Consider the following 14,143-nt stretch of genomic DNA (forward strand, 5'->3'; position numbering starts at 1 on the left):
CAGGCCACCTACAGGCCACCTACAGGAAATGCAATCTTACCACTACAATATCCAGTCCTGACCTCCTGATTCTAGAAATAAGAGTCTCAAGAAGCAACTCTGGTTCTGTGAGGACATCAATGTTGACCGGTTCAGTCCCAGTTTCTGACAAAAGAAACAGAAAAACGTGTGTATGGCAGCTGGGTCGATACACTTTACAGCTTTGATGACAGGGAACAGTTGAATAGTTTTTTTATTTTGTCAGTAGCAGTCGGTTTTTTTCCTGTCCATACATGTACATTCAGTCTATCACTGGCTGTGTAGGATTGGTAAGAAAGCAAAAATAAGATAAAACCAAAGAAATAAAAAAAATGACGGATTTTTCCTTCAGGCCCAGAACGCAGCAGTGATGTTTACTTGCGGTTACTAGGCAACGGCAGCGCAGAGTTTGGGCTGGCTGACCAACTGTCCCGGTCAGATCTTCGGACTTTAAGCCGGACTAAACTCTTTCTCTCGGTCGGCCCAGATGGCCGCAGCTCTGATCGACCCGAGCCGGGCTCCGGTGGCCTTCGGCAGGCGGGCCGTGCCGCAGCTTTTTGAGGAGCTTCAGCAGCCGGAGGCCGAGCGCAGGCTGCCGGCCCTGGCTTCGCTCTGCGACCTGATGCACGACCCGGAGCGGCTCTACCAGACCGTCAACGGAGGTAAAGGTCTGATGGAGCCCTCAGATTAAGCTGCTGCTGTGAGGTGGAAGTGGAAAGAATAAAGAGAAACCAGCAAAAAGAAATAACATGTTAAAATAACATGGTTTAAAAATAATTCTCACTTCATTTTTCTTATTTAAACATTAGAACCACAAACCCTGTGTGTTTAATTCTGCTCTCTTTAATAAATCACCTCTCTTTGGGGTAAATAAAGTCCTTTTTAATGTAATTATACTGCAGACCCTTGTTGGAAGGTGTGTTTCTGATCATTTGGGCATCTTTAAAACTTTAAATCTAGGCTAAAAACATATTTATTTCAGATGGCTTTTAATACCCAGTAGTATGGTGACTCTTTTATCTTGCTTTTACTGTTATTTTATTGTTTTGTACTTATTCTTTTCTTTATTTATTATCTGCTGTAAAGCACTTTGGTACCGAAATGGATTGTTGTAAAGGGCTGTAGAAATAAATTACATTTACATCTGTGCAGGAGCTGAGAGCTTACTGAGATGTATCCTAAAACAGCAGCTTAAGACATGGTCGGAGGGTTTAAATCAGAAGATTTTATACTTAACCATAACCAATCAGATGATTCATTTCAATCAGCTGACATTGTTGACTCAGAGCTGAAATCCACAGCAGCCACTGCTGGTTAGGGTCTGAGTATCTGAGTGTTTATTCATTCCCTGATTGTTCACATTTGACCATATAAACTCCATGAAAAGAAACATGTGACTGGTTTGTGTCGCAGCTCTTCTGTGGCTCACACTTTTCTTCTTCTGCAGGTTTTCTGGAGCAGCTGAGAGTTTTGTTGAGGGACGAGGATCCATCGGTGAGAGCAAAAACCTGCGAGCTGCTGCACCTGCTGACGGCCCACAGCTTCGGGCGGTAAGTCCTCCGTCAGAGCTGCAGCTACAGCCTGCCGTGGAGATGGGGGAGTAAAACTGGGGCAAATAACCGCGATAATTCATCTGCACACAACACAGCTCAGCTCTTCTGCACATGAATCTGAACCTTAATGAAGCAGAAACATCACAGAACAGTGACGAGGCTCAAAGCATTAAGAAGGAGCAACAGAACGATGACAAACAGAAGGAAAATACCACAAAATGAGAAACGTTACAGAGCTGCAAAACAAAGACAAGGAGCAACAACAGGCCTCCAAGCACAGCACAGAGATGCTGGAAACAATCAGCAAATACACAGAAAGCAGCGTTTTATTGTTGCTGCCTGACCTGTGGCTGGATGCAGAGATTCAGCAGCTGCTGAGGTGTTTCTCCAGCAGGGGGCGGTGTAACACAGCAGTGACTCAGGCAGGAAGGACCTGCTGCCTGACCTGTGGCTGGATGCAGCAGATTCAGCAGCTGCTGAGGTGTTTCTCCAGCAGGGGGCGGTGTAACACAGCAGTGACTCAGACAGGAAGGACCTGCTGCCTGACCTGTGGCTGGATGCAGCAGATTCAGCAGCTGCTGAGGTGTTTCTCCAGCAGGGGGCGGTGTAACACAGCAGTGACTCAGACAGGAAGGACCTGCTGCCTGTAATCACTCTACAGAGCTTTGTTTCCTCCACAGCTTGTTGCTCTTCTGAGAGAAGAAGCACGACAGAAACAGTAAAACCATGACGTGTCACGTTCAGTTCCTTTGTGCATCTCCTCCTGCAGACTGTCCCTGCTGGCCTCCTCCCTCCTGCCTCCGCTGTCGGAGCTGCTGGACGACCCCTCGTCCTCCTGCAGGAGAAGCGTCCACCGGGTGCTGAACCGCCTCGCTCGTCTGCCTGCTGGAGCAGAGGCTCTCCTGACTCTGGTGCCCAAACTGATGCTGAAGCTCAGGCAGGAGGATGAAGAGGAGGAGGTGCAGGTGCTGCTGCTCTCCACCCTCTGCTGCTGCTCCAGGATCAGCGCTCTGCCGGCTCTGGCCTCAGATGGTGTCGTGCTGATGGGTAAAAAACTCTCCCACTGCTCCCTGAACATCCGCAGAGAGGCGGCTGCGGCCATGATGGCGCTCAGGTGAAGCAGCGGTGTGTGTGTGCTGCTGTGTGTGTGTGTGTGTCTGCTGCTGTGTGTGTGTCTGTGTGTGTGTGTGTGTCTGTGTCTGTGTGTGTGTGTGTCTGTGTGTGTGTGTGTGTCTGTGTGTGTCTGTGTGTCTGTGTGTGTCTGCTGCTGTGTGTGTGTGTGTCTGCTGTGTGTGTGTCTGTGTGTCTGTGTGTCTGTGTGTGTGTGTGTCTGCTGCTGTGTGTGTCTGCTGCTGTGTGTGTGACGGCTGTCTTCTGGTGTCAGTGTTCCTGAGGACGGGAAGCGACGGGTCTGTGAGGAGCAGGTCCTTCCGGTCCTGGTGGGTCTGCTGCAGGATGGAGACGTTGAGCTTCAGGCCAACGCTGCGGGAGTCATCATGAACACTGTGATCATCACCACAGGTAGGAGCAGACACAGGGACCAGGTTCTGCTTCCCTCTGGTTTCACTTTGAGTGAACGATCGTCTGACTCTGCAGGATGATGAAACCATGCGACAAACACGTCCTGTAACTGCAGCAAAACAGCAGCAAAACAGCAGCAAAAAAGCTGCAAAACAGCAGCAAAACAGCTGCAAAACAGCAGCAAAAAAGCTGCAAAACAGCAGCAAAACAGCTACGAAACAGCTGCAAAAAACTGCAAAACAGCAGCAAAACAGTAGCAAAACAGCTGTAAAACAGCTTCAAAACAGTAGCAAAACAGCTGCAAAACAGTAGCAAAACAGCTGTATAACAGCTTCAAAACAGTAGCAAAACAGCTGCAAAACAGCAGCAAAACAGCAGCAAAACAGCTACGAAACAGCTGCAAAAAACTGCAAAACAGCAGCAAAACAGCTGTAAAACAGCTTCAAAACAGTAGCAAAACAGCTGCAAAACAGTAGCAAAACAGCTGCAAAACAGTAGCAAAACAGCTGCAAAACAGCTGCAAAAAAGCTGCAAAACAGCTGCAAAACAGCAGCAAAAAGCTGCAAAACAGCTACGAAACAGCTGCAAAAAAGCTGCAAAACAGTAGCAAAACAGCTGCAAAACAGCTGCAAAACAGCTGCAAAACAGTAGCAAAACAGCTGCAAAACAGCTGCAAAAAAGCTGCAAAACAGCTGCAAAACAGCAGCAAAAAGCTGCAAAACAGCTACGAAACAGCTGCAAAAAAGCTGCAAAACAGTAGCAAAACAGCTGCAAAATGGCAGCAAAACAGCTGTAAAACAGCTGCAAAACAGCAGCAAAAAGCTGCAAAACAGCTACGAAACAGCTGCAAAAAAGCTGCAAAACAGTAGCAAAACAGCTGTAAAACAGCTGCAAAACAGCTGCAAAAAAGCAGCAAAACAGCAGCAAAACAGCTATGAAACAGCAGCAATACAGCTACGAAACAGCAGCGAAACAGCTGCAAAAAAGCTGCAAAAAAGCTGCAAAAAGCTGCAAAACAGCTGGTGTTACAGGACGACCTCAGCAGAGACTTACAGTTTGGATCCAGCCCTTAAAGATCCATCCTTTTCTATACCTGCTTAGAGGGGAACTCTGTATTTTTAAACCTTATTTCTGGCACCGTGAGTTCCCCTTTAATCCAGCTGAGGATCAGAAACCTTCGGTTTGTACGAACATATTCGTGTGGAAAGTGTCAGCGACCAATCACAAACAAGGGTGAAGCTGATGTTTTCAAACAGCAACTTGTGCAGATAAATGCGGCTCATTTGTGAGAAAGTAACCCTGAAGCATCCACTTCCTCCTGCAGGGAAGCACCAGTGTTTGGAGCTGAACGTCATCCCCGTCCTCCTCCAGCTGCTGTCTGACGGGCAGGAGGAGGAGGAGAGGAGGAGCGGGAGGAAGGCTCTGGTCCTCTACTCCCTCAGGGCTCTGACCGCGGTGGCTGAAGCTCCTGAGGGCCGCCGCCTCCTGCTGGAGCAGCTCCCCCTGCTGGTGAGGAGGAGCGAGGCGGAGGAGGACCGGGACATCCGGCGGGCTGCTCAGACCGCCGTCAAGGTCGTCACCTGGACCCCCTGAGACGACCGGGACCTCTGACCTCTGACCTCCAGGGTCAGGTGGCGAGATGAGAATTAAAGTGATTCATGCTGAGGAGTTTCAATCATTAATTCTACTCTTTTAGATACTAATTCTAGCAGCTAATTCTGCAGTTCTGGTTGTTTTGGTTCTTAGAAATCTTCATTTTGAGTTTAATGCCTGTAAAAACCCTTCAGATATTTCACCACGGTCCGTTATTGCTGATGAGAAAGCTTTGTTTAGCATCTGCTGCTAAGCTACAGCTGCACCGTTACTGCTGATGGGAAAGCTTTGATTAGCATCTGCGGCTAAGCTACAGCTGCACCGTTACTGCTGATGAGAAAGCAAAGCTTTGTTTAGCATGTGCTGCTAACCTGCAGCTGCACCGTTACTGCTGATGGGAAAGCTTTGTTTAGCATCTGCTGCTAACCTGCAGCTGCACCGCTACTGCTGATGGGAAAGCTTTGTTTAGCATGTGCTGCTAGCCTGCAGCTGCACCGTTACTGCTGATGGGAAAGCTTTGGTTAGCAGCAGATGCTAAGCTACAGCTGCACCGTTACTGCTGATGAGAAAGCTTTGTTTAGCATCTGCTGCTAAGCTACAGCTGCACCGTTACTGCTGATGGGAAAGCTTTGTTTAGCATGTGCTGCTAACCTGCAGCTGCACCGTTACTGCTGATGGGAAAGCTTTGTTTAGCATCTGCTGCTAAGCTACAGCTGCACCGTTACTGCTGATGAGAAAGCTTTGTTTAGCATCTGCTGCTAAGCTACAGCTGCACCGTTACTGCTGATGAGAAAGCAAAGCTTTGTTTAGCATCTGCTGCTAACCTGCAGCTGCACCGTTACTGCTGATGGGAAAGCTTTGTTTAGCATCTGCTGCTAACCTGCAGCTGCACCGTTACTGCTGATGAGAAAGCTTTGTTTAGCATCTGCTGCTAAGCTACAGCTGCACCGTTACTGCTGATGGGAAAGCTTTGTTTAGCATGTGCTGCTAACCTGCAGCTGCACCGTTACTGCTGATGGGAAAGCTTTGTTTAGCATCTGCTGCTAAGCTACAGCTGCACCGTTACTGCTGATGAGAAAGCTTTGTTTAGCATCTGCTGCTAAGCTACAGCTGCACCGTTACTGCTGATGAGAAAGCTTTGTTTAGCATCTGCTGCTAAGCTACAGCTGCACCGTTACTGCTGATGGGAAAGCTTTGTTTAGCATCTGCTGCTAAGCTGCAGCTGCAGTCTGAAAACAGAAGAGGTGGAACATGGCTGAGCTAAAACCAACAGGTCTTCAGACCTGCTTCATACGGCAAAAGACCTCAGAAAACTGTCAAAAAGGGCGGAACGTGTCACCTTTAAGGCTCAGGTAAAGGGTTCAGTCCTAAAGGTTAGAGGTTAAGGTTCATTTACACATGATTAGGCACGTTAACGTGTCTTTGACTGGAAAATAACACATTTTGGGCAACATGTTCTGTGTTGAGGCTGTAAGTTCTGGTCAATAAATGTGTTTTTATGAAGAAGAAGAAGAAGAAGGAGGCGGCTGTTTATTCTTACACCCTTTAACTCTACTCCAGTGTCTGCTCCCATCAGTGCACTCAGGATCCAGATGTTAGCAGCTGTTGTTGGGTTTCAACCCTTTTCTGTTATGAATCAATGCAGCAGATCAATAAATCGAAGTATTTTAAACCTGATTCCAACAATAAAAGCAAACTGAACCTCCAGAGAGAGAAAGAATGTGGAAACTCACAGTGAACAGAGCCATGTTTGATGAGCCAGTCTCCTGCCTCTGAAGGAAAGCTCGTGCACAACAACAGAAAGGCTCGTGCACAACAACAGAAAGAGCGATCATCAGCAACTCCTGCAGCTGAAAAACCGCCAAATGAACCAAAACCGAAATCTGCCAGCTGACAGGTGACGTCACGAGGTTTAACAGCTGGTTGGAAACACCTGAAGCAGGAGCGACAGGAAACTGACTTTCAAAGTAAAACAGGAAACGGGATACCAGAATAAAAGCGGACTGACACTGACAGGCCATGGTTCTGCTGCAATACTAAAAAACTGCAGAAAATCAGCAACAATCTGATGATTAAAGTCGTTTCTCCGGCAAAACTGAATCTAAATGATTGTTTTTGGTGGTTAAATGAATAATTATTCACCCGTTTTTCTGCTTATTATCTAATATTCATTCATACGGTGTTAACAGGTGTTTCTGGAGCTCATCCTGTTATCTTTACTGCCTCATTTTGGATCAGCTCGGTTCTGATTGGTCCATTCATCTGATTAAAGGTTAAACTTCAGGGGAAATGCGTCATTATGAAGTTAAAATCAGCTGCAGAACGTTTATTCTGCTCTTTAATAATGGATGAATGAAACTCTACATAAGTGATGAGCGGGTGCGTGAAGAACTGAGCCCGAACCGCAGCGCTCCGGCTCTCCTTCAGCGGAACAAACACCTGCAGCAGCACCTGCGCGTGGCAGCAGCTGCGCGTGGCAGCAGCTGCGCGTGGCAGCAGCTGCGCGTGGCAGCAGCTGCGCGTGGCAGCAGCTGCGCGTGGCAGCAGCAGCTGAGGCGATGCGTGATGTTCCCGCACAGCTTCACCAGTCTGCGGCGTCATGTTTAAGCCCCCCCCGCCGCTGCCGCAAATGGACCCGCCCGGAGGGGGAGGGAGGGGGGAGGAGAGCTCAGAGAGAGGCGTTATCGGACGCACACATTCACGCGCGCGCCCACGTGCACACGCGCTGTATATGTGGGGGTGGGAGCAGGGACGCGCAGTCGGAGCTGCTGGATGTTTCTGATGAACAGGTAAGACTCACCTTCCGTCTCATTCTGGCTCCTCGCGAAGTGTTTGTGCATGTACGCGTGTCCGTATGTTTGCTTGGTGTGTGCGTGTGTGCGTGTGCGTGCCAGACAGAGTTATTACTGATGAGTTAACAGCGAATAAAGCAGCGTCACAGCGGTTCGGACCGAACCTCGTCCTGCAGCTTCGGTGATATTTCACCGGCTCACCGGCGGCTGAAGGCGGTGTCAGGGAGGCTGTAAAGCCGCTGCGGGGAGGGAATAATCCCCCCCGGCCCGGCCCGGCTCGGCTCGGCTCGGCTCGACCTTGTCCCGGGGCTCCGGGCTGAGACACGCCGGGCTGCGCTGCGCCGCAGCGGGGCAGAGGGGCTCCTCCCCCCGCTGCAGGTGCCCCGCTGCTTCCGTCTGTGGAGATGATGTGAAATTATGTAAGAGACTGCTGGAGAGTGAGCGCGAGGCGGAGAGGAGGATTAGGAGGGGAGGATGGGTTTATGTAACACCCTCCTCTCCATCCCGCACATCTGTCTCCAGATGTATTATATATATTTATCTCTTTCTGTCTTTCTCTAAAGTTCTGAAATGTTCGCGTTTATCTCTCTGTTGGTGACGTCAGCTGACGCGCTGTAAAAAGCAGCTTTAATCCTTTAAATGTCCTGGTCCCGCTGCTCTGATCTGAAAAAACTTCTTTTTAAACAACTTTTCATCATTTTAACTTCATTTCACGTCCTTATCACAAATCAAACGATCAGCCGGGGACTCGGGAGCAGATCAATCAGGGATTAATCGATGTTTGGGAGTCCTTCTTTGTCTGAAAGGAGCTCAGATACAGCAGCAGTGAGGCTGGTTTTACATTCAGTTTGGGGCTGAAGATGGAGATTCTTCTCTCAGGTCAGCTGAGCTGCTGATGTTGAATGTTGCAGTGAGGTCAGAGGTCAGAGGTCGCCTCATTCTGCAGCTCCTTCATGAACAGAGCGAACGCTGCGAACTGTAAACGCTTCTCTGTGTCTGTGGGTCCTATTGAAGCTGCTGCCGGCTGAATAATGGCTCTGCTGTCCTGCTGGAAACGACCTGCCCTGTGTGTGTGTGTGTGTGTGTGTGTGTGTGTGTGTGTGTGTGTGTGTGTGTGTGTGAGTGTGTGTGTGTGTGTGAGAGCGTGTCCTTGTATCTCTGTGAGCACCATTGTGAGCCTCTGGTGATTGTACTGAGGTCGTTTTGTGTTGGGTTTCCAGAAATGAGGCGTGTCTCTGAGAGTAAAAGCCCAAAGAAAACCTCATAGTTACAGATAAAACTCTGATTAAACAGCTGCTTCTTTCAGGTGTTTCACTTCAGGGAAACAGATGCCTGAAACTACCTGCTGTTTGTCTGCCTTCTGCGGCTCTTTGGGGTTTTAATGGGGTCGGGTGACGGTGACAGCTGTTATTCTAAGAGCAAACATCTGGATTTACCTGGCAGCCAACTGTAGAAGGGTTTATTTAAGCAGGAAGATCTTCGTTCAGCCTCCTGACTTAGACTTAGACAACAGAAACTTTGACGTCTGCATCGTGACCCATGGTCCTGTCTGATAGAGGGTTCCTGGCTCTTCTTCTTCTTCTTCTTCTCTGCCTGGTGGAGCTTTAACCTGCATCTGTGGATGTTTTACGGTGAGACGATGATTCCTGGAAGTGTTCCTGAGCCCAGGCAGGGATTCCAGGACAGAATCAGGTCTGTTTTTAATGCAGAGCTGCCTGAAGGTCACAGAAATTCAGGCCTGAAGGTCACAGACATCCAGGCCTGAAGGTCACAGACGTCCAGGCCTGAAGGTCACAGACACCCAGGCCTGAAGGCCACAGAGACGTCTCCAGATCCTCTGAATCTTTGATGATTTCATGTTCTGCAGATGATGGAAGATTCAAAGTCTGAGGATCATTTTTCTGCAGTCTGTAGAACCTGTTCCCAGCTCTCCTTCTGAGAGACTCTGCCTCTCTCAGGTGCTCTTTCCATATAACTGACCTGTTGATAATCATAATTAATCCTAACATGTTCCTCCAGCTGTTTCTCTTCAGTATCACTAACGTTTCCAGCTTTTTCAGCCCCGTCCCACCTTTTTTAGATTTGTTGCTGCCATCAGATTCACATTTAAACATTTAATGTTTCTTCAGGAAAATCTGCAAATCATTACAGACTGTTTTTATTAATATTTTATTCTACGGCCCAACGTTTTTAAAACCCAGCAGTTTCCACTGTTTTCATTAGTGAAAACGCACCCAAACAGAAGGTTTCTGACGCTTTAAGGAACCAGCAGATACATTTACACACATTATTCCAACAAGTGATGTCATTCTACATTAAATATGTCACTGAGATGAGTTGCATGAAGGATATCCCATTTATGTTCTCCTTTACAGGTTAGAAAGCATAGTCTCATGTCCCCATTATGTCCCCATTGTGTCCCCATTATGTCCCCATTATGTCCCCATTATGTTCCCATTATGTCCCCATTATGTCCCCATTGTATCCAAATTAGATCCACATTATGTCCCCATTGTATCCAAATTAGATCCACATTATGTCCCCATTATTTCCCCATTATGTCCCCATTATGTCCCCACATTATGTCCCCATTATTTCCCCATTATGTCCCCATTGCATCCAAATTAGATCCACATTATGTCCCCATTATGTCCCCATTGTGTCCCCATTATGTCCCCATTGTATCCAAATTAGATCCACATTATGTCCCCATTATGTCCCCATTGCATCCAAATTAGATCCACATTATGTCCCCATTATGTCCCCATTGTGTCCCCATTATGTCTCCATTATGTTCCCATTATGTCCCCATTATGTCCCCATTGTATCCAAATTAGATCCACATTATGTCCCCATTGTATCCAAATTAGATCCACATTATGTCCCCATTATGTCCCCATTGTATCCAAATTAGATCCACATTATGTCCCCATTATTTCCCCATTGTGTCCCCATTATGTCCCCACATTATGCCCCCATTATGTCCCTATTGTGTCCAAATTAGATCCAAATTAGATCCAAATTATGTCCCCATTATGCCCACATTATGTCCCCATTATGTCCCCATTATTTCCCCATTATGTCCCCACATTATGTCCCCATTATTTTCACATTATGCCCCCATTATGTCCAAATTAGATCCACATTGTGTCCCCATTGTGTCCAAATTAGATCCACATTATGTCCCCATTGTTTCCACATTATGTCCCCATTATGTCCAAATTAGATCCACATTGTGTCCCCATTATGTCCCTGTTATGTCCCCGTTATGTCCACATTGTTTCCACATTATTTCATACTGTAAACTCCTGTAAACTACACGCATTCCTTAGTTTGATTGCTGCTGACTCTGAATATGAGCACACTTGAGTTAAGGTTATCAGAAGAAGCTGCTTATTGATAGTTAACCTTAATTATTATCACTCAGGTGAGATCTGAATGTTTCTGTGCATGAAAACAGACCCAAAACAGACATCCTCTGAACCTGAGTCCTGTTTGTGTCTCTGCATCACACCGTTAGACCAGAGAAATGGAAGCTGCAGCATTCGTGTGATTAGCACAGCTTGTAAGGTGTCATGTTGTGTGAATGTTGGGATCTCTGGCTTCATGCTGGGGGGCGAGTCCTGGTAAAGGCTGTTCAGAGGCATCAACAGCAGAGCAAACCCTCTGAGGGCAAAGCTTTAGTGCTTTTGTACCGGCTTTTCTGCTCGCTGGGAACAACTTTACAGAAAAGATCACTTTCTAAAATGTTCACAACATGGAGCCAATCACCTTCAGGATCGATTTCTTTTGTCTTTTTCCTTTGTTGTCGTTGGACTGGTGGAACCAGGAAGCTCACGACAGCGTTTGTTCAGCTGAAACTGTGAGCAGTCGGAGTCCCGACCTGTCGGCAGCGCTCTGTATTTAAGATAATCACCAACTGCTTCTTAAAGTGGGAACGATGTGTTCAGCTTGCTGCCTTCGGCCATCCATGAAGTACTTTGGACTCTTTTTTATGGTTTATTCCATCTTTCTGGAACCCTCCAGTTTAAATTGAAACTGGCGTGGCCTGGCCTGGTGTGGCGTGGCGTGGCGTGGCGTGGCGTGGCCTGGCGTGGCGTGGCGTGGCGTGGCCTGGCGTGGCGTGGCGTGGCGTGGGGCTGTGGGGCACACCTTGAGATGTGAGGATGCTCTGACTCACACTGAGAACCTGACTTGTCCCTTCAGTAGAGTCCATATTCTGGTGGTTTACAGAAAGCTGCAGATAGGTCCGGTAAATAAGAACCGAGCTCTGAGCTGCAGCCTCTGCCACAGAGAGCATTACATTAACTTCTAAACTCCATCTGGGCCTGTAACTGAACATGTGGAGGCTGCCACGGCTTCTTCTACAGCCTGAAATAATCACAGCAGCTGTTTCTTCCCCCAGTGGCAGGACGGCTCCTGCTTTCAGCTTCATCACCGCTCCTTAGAGCCAAATGCGGCGTCCTGGAGTCGTCCCGAACGTCTCGCTGCGCTGCGTGGGCGCTCTCTTCTATTAATGGAAACATGAGTCATCTTCACTCCTGTTACACAATAGAAACTTTGCTCTGCGGCAGATATAGAAATCAGGAGTGAAGCTTTGATTCCTGCGGCCTGTGTTTGGATGTGCTTCAGTTCAGTCTGCGGATTTCCATGGAGCTAGTTTAGCTAGTTTACTGATGCTTTACTGATGCTTTACTGATGCTTTACTGATGCTTTACTGATGCTTTACTGATGCTTTACTGATGCTTTACTGATGCTTTAGCTGTGTTAGCATGTTCACATGAGCACAATGGATGCAAAAGAACATGAAAACCTCTCACAGAGCATGAAGCAAGCAACAGAAACAGAAAATAACAACAAAGCAGAGAGAAAAAGAACAGAATCAATGAAAACTTGGTTCTGCCTCGCTGTAGGTTCTGAAATGTTTTGTTCTGGTGCTCTGAACTTCAGGGCCACCGTACATAAAGGAGCCGTTCATTTTGTCAGGATCCATCTTTGTAACTTGAGGAAAACACAGAAGTGCAGAACTGTAGCAAAGTCAGACTGAGGAGAAAAACTGCAGCTTCGTGATGCTGAGGCAGAAATAACGAGAAACTAAAGCAAAAGATCAATACTCAGGTTTTCATTGTTGTTTTTATTCATATTTGGAAGATTTGAAAGAGGAAATGATGAATAGAAATGACAAAAATCTGAATCTTTGATCATTTTTATTCAAAACAACTCTGAATCGTCTGATCTGCAAAGATTGGAACAACGTGACTGACCAGCTTCTTTCGGCTCTGAGACGTTAAACAATAAACTCAGATACTCACCAGCATCTTCACACATCCCAGATGTTTCCAGCGGTGTTGCTGCAGAAGAGCTGCAGAAATGTTTCTCTGGTGGATGTCCACCGCAGCATCCGAGCGGCAACCGAAGGGGCAAACGAGCAGCAATAGAGCGGCAATAGAGCTGCATCCGAGCGGCAATAGAGCAGCAAACGAGGGGCAACCGAAGGGGCAATAGAGCGGCAACCAAGCGTCATCCGAGCGGCAATAGAGCAGCAATAGAGCTGCATCCGAGCAGCAACCGAAGGGGCAATAGAGCTGCATCCGAGCAGCAACCGAAGGGGCAAACGAGCGGCAATAGAGCTGCATCCAAGCGGCAGCTGAGCGTTTCCCGCCGCTCACACATAACATGCGCTGCACAGCGGATTCTGCTCCACAGTTTCATACAAGCTGCATGAGAAGTTTTGATAGAATAAAAGACCGAATACATCCAGACTCTGATGTGCTTTCAGGCTTTGCTTTGAAAGCAACTTTAAGAATCAGGTGCAGTTAAACATCAGGAAGCCTTAATGTGACCAGCTGCTTATAAAATCTTTATTATGGAGAGAATCCTCTTTTCTTTGTGGCTTCAAAAAGTAAATGTAAGAAAATAAGAGTAAAACACAAATAAAGCACCAGGACATCAATCCCCAGTGATGATCTGCTCTGATACAACGTGATACTTTTTATGTTTTTAGTTGGAAGGAAGCAGAGAACCTGCTACATCAGACTAGGATGATGATGTCTGGCTGCTCTTTAAACTCAGTCTTTCTGTCTTTCTTTGGATTTATGAAGAATAATCTGTGCTTCTAAAAAGCTGTGTTGTGCTACAGGGTCACATTTTAAACATTTCTTTAGTAAACGTTGAGTTTTTGGGGAAGAAAGGTGCAGTTTTACTGCCAAATTGAGCTGAAGGGGTGTGGAGTCGGTTTAAAGGCTGTAAAGGAGCAGAATGAACCTGAAATAACCACAAGGTTGAATCCAGTCTGCAGCTGACAGAGGCCACAGCTCTTATCTCTGAGTACAGCAGGGGGCCGGGGGGGGTGTTGATGCCGAGAATGAGTCTGTGGGCACAGCCAGTGGTGGTGGTGCAGGGGGGGGGGGGGCTGTTGTTTAGGCTGCGGTCCACTCGCCGTCAGCGCTGGAATTTTAAGTTGTGCAGCTGGTGTGTTTGCTGATACGACAGATGGACGAGCCTCTGCTCTGACTCCTGACCATCAGCTGCTCTGTTTTCTGCTCCAAACATTTTACTGCAAAAGGATCCAGAAAGACCAGGACCACAGCTGGAAGGACCACAGCTGGAAGGACCACAGCTGGAAGGACCACAGCTGGAAGGACCACAGCTGGAAGGACCACAGGA

General features: G+C 47.5%; 2 protein-coding genes across 2 annotated transcripts in view; both read left to right on the top strand.

The window, feature by feature from the left end:
* Positions 1–436: 436 nt before the first annotated feature.
* On the top strand, positions 437–4,887 carry rsph14 (radial spoke head 14 homolog). Its single transcript, XM_072386881.1, has 5 exons — positions 437–680; positions 1,466–1,568; positions 2,341–2,685; positions 2,956–3,092; positions 4,417–4,887. The coding sequence occupies exons 1-5, from the start codon at positions 506–508 to the stop codon at positions 4,683–4,685; spliced, it is 1,029 nt and encodes a 342-aa protein (XP_072242982.1). The 5' UTR covers positions 437–505; the 3' UTR covers positions 4,686–4,887.
* Positions 4,888–7,381: 2,494 nt separating this feature from the next.
* The window catches only part of LOC140309335 (dematin-like), a 34,694-nt gene continuing 27,932 nt past the window's right edge, over positions 7,382–14,143 (top strand). The window contains exon 1 of the mRNA XM_072387163.1: positions 7,382–7,474. The gene's annotated coding sequence lies outside the window, so the exon portion shown is untranslated. The remainder of the gene's footprint in view (positions 7,475–14,143) is intronic.

Source organism: Leuresthes tenuis, unplaced genomic scaffold (genome assembly GCF_036924035.1).
Source record: "Leuresthes tenuis unplaced genomic scaffold, fLeuTen1.0.hap1 SCAF_6, whole genome shotgun sequence".
NCBI lineage: Eukaryota > Metazoa > Chordata > Actinopteri > Atheriniformes > Atherinopsidae > Leuresthes > Leuresthes tenuis.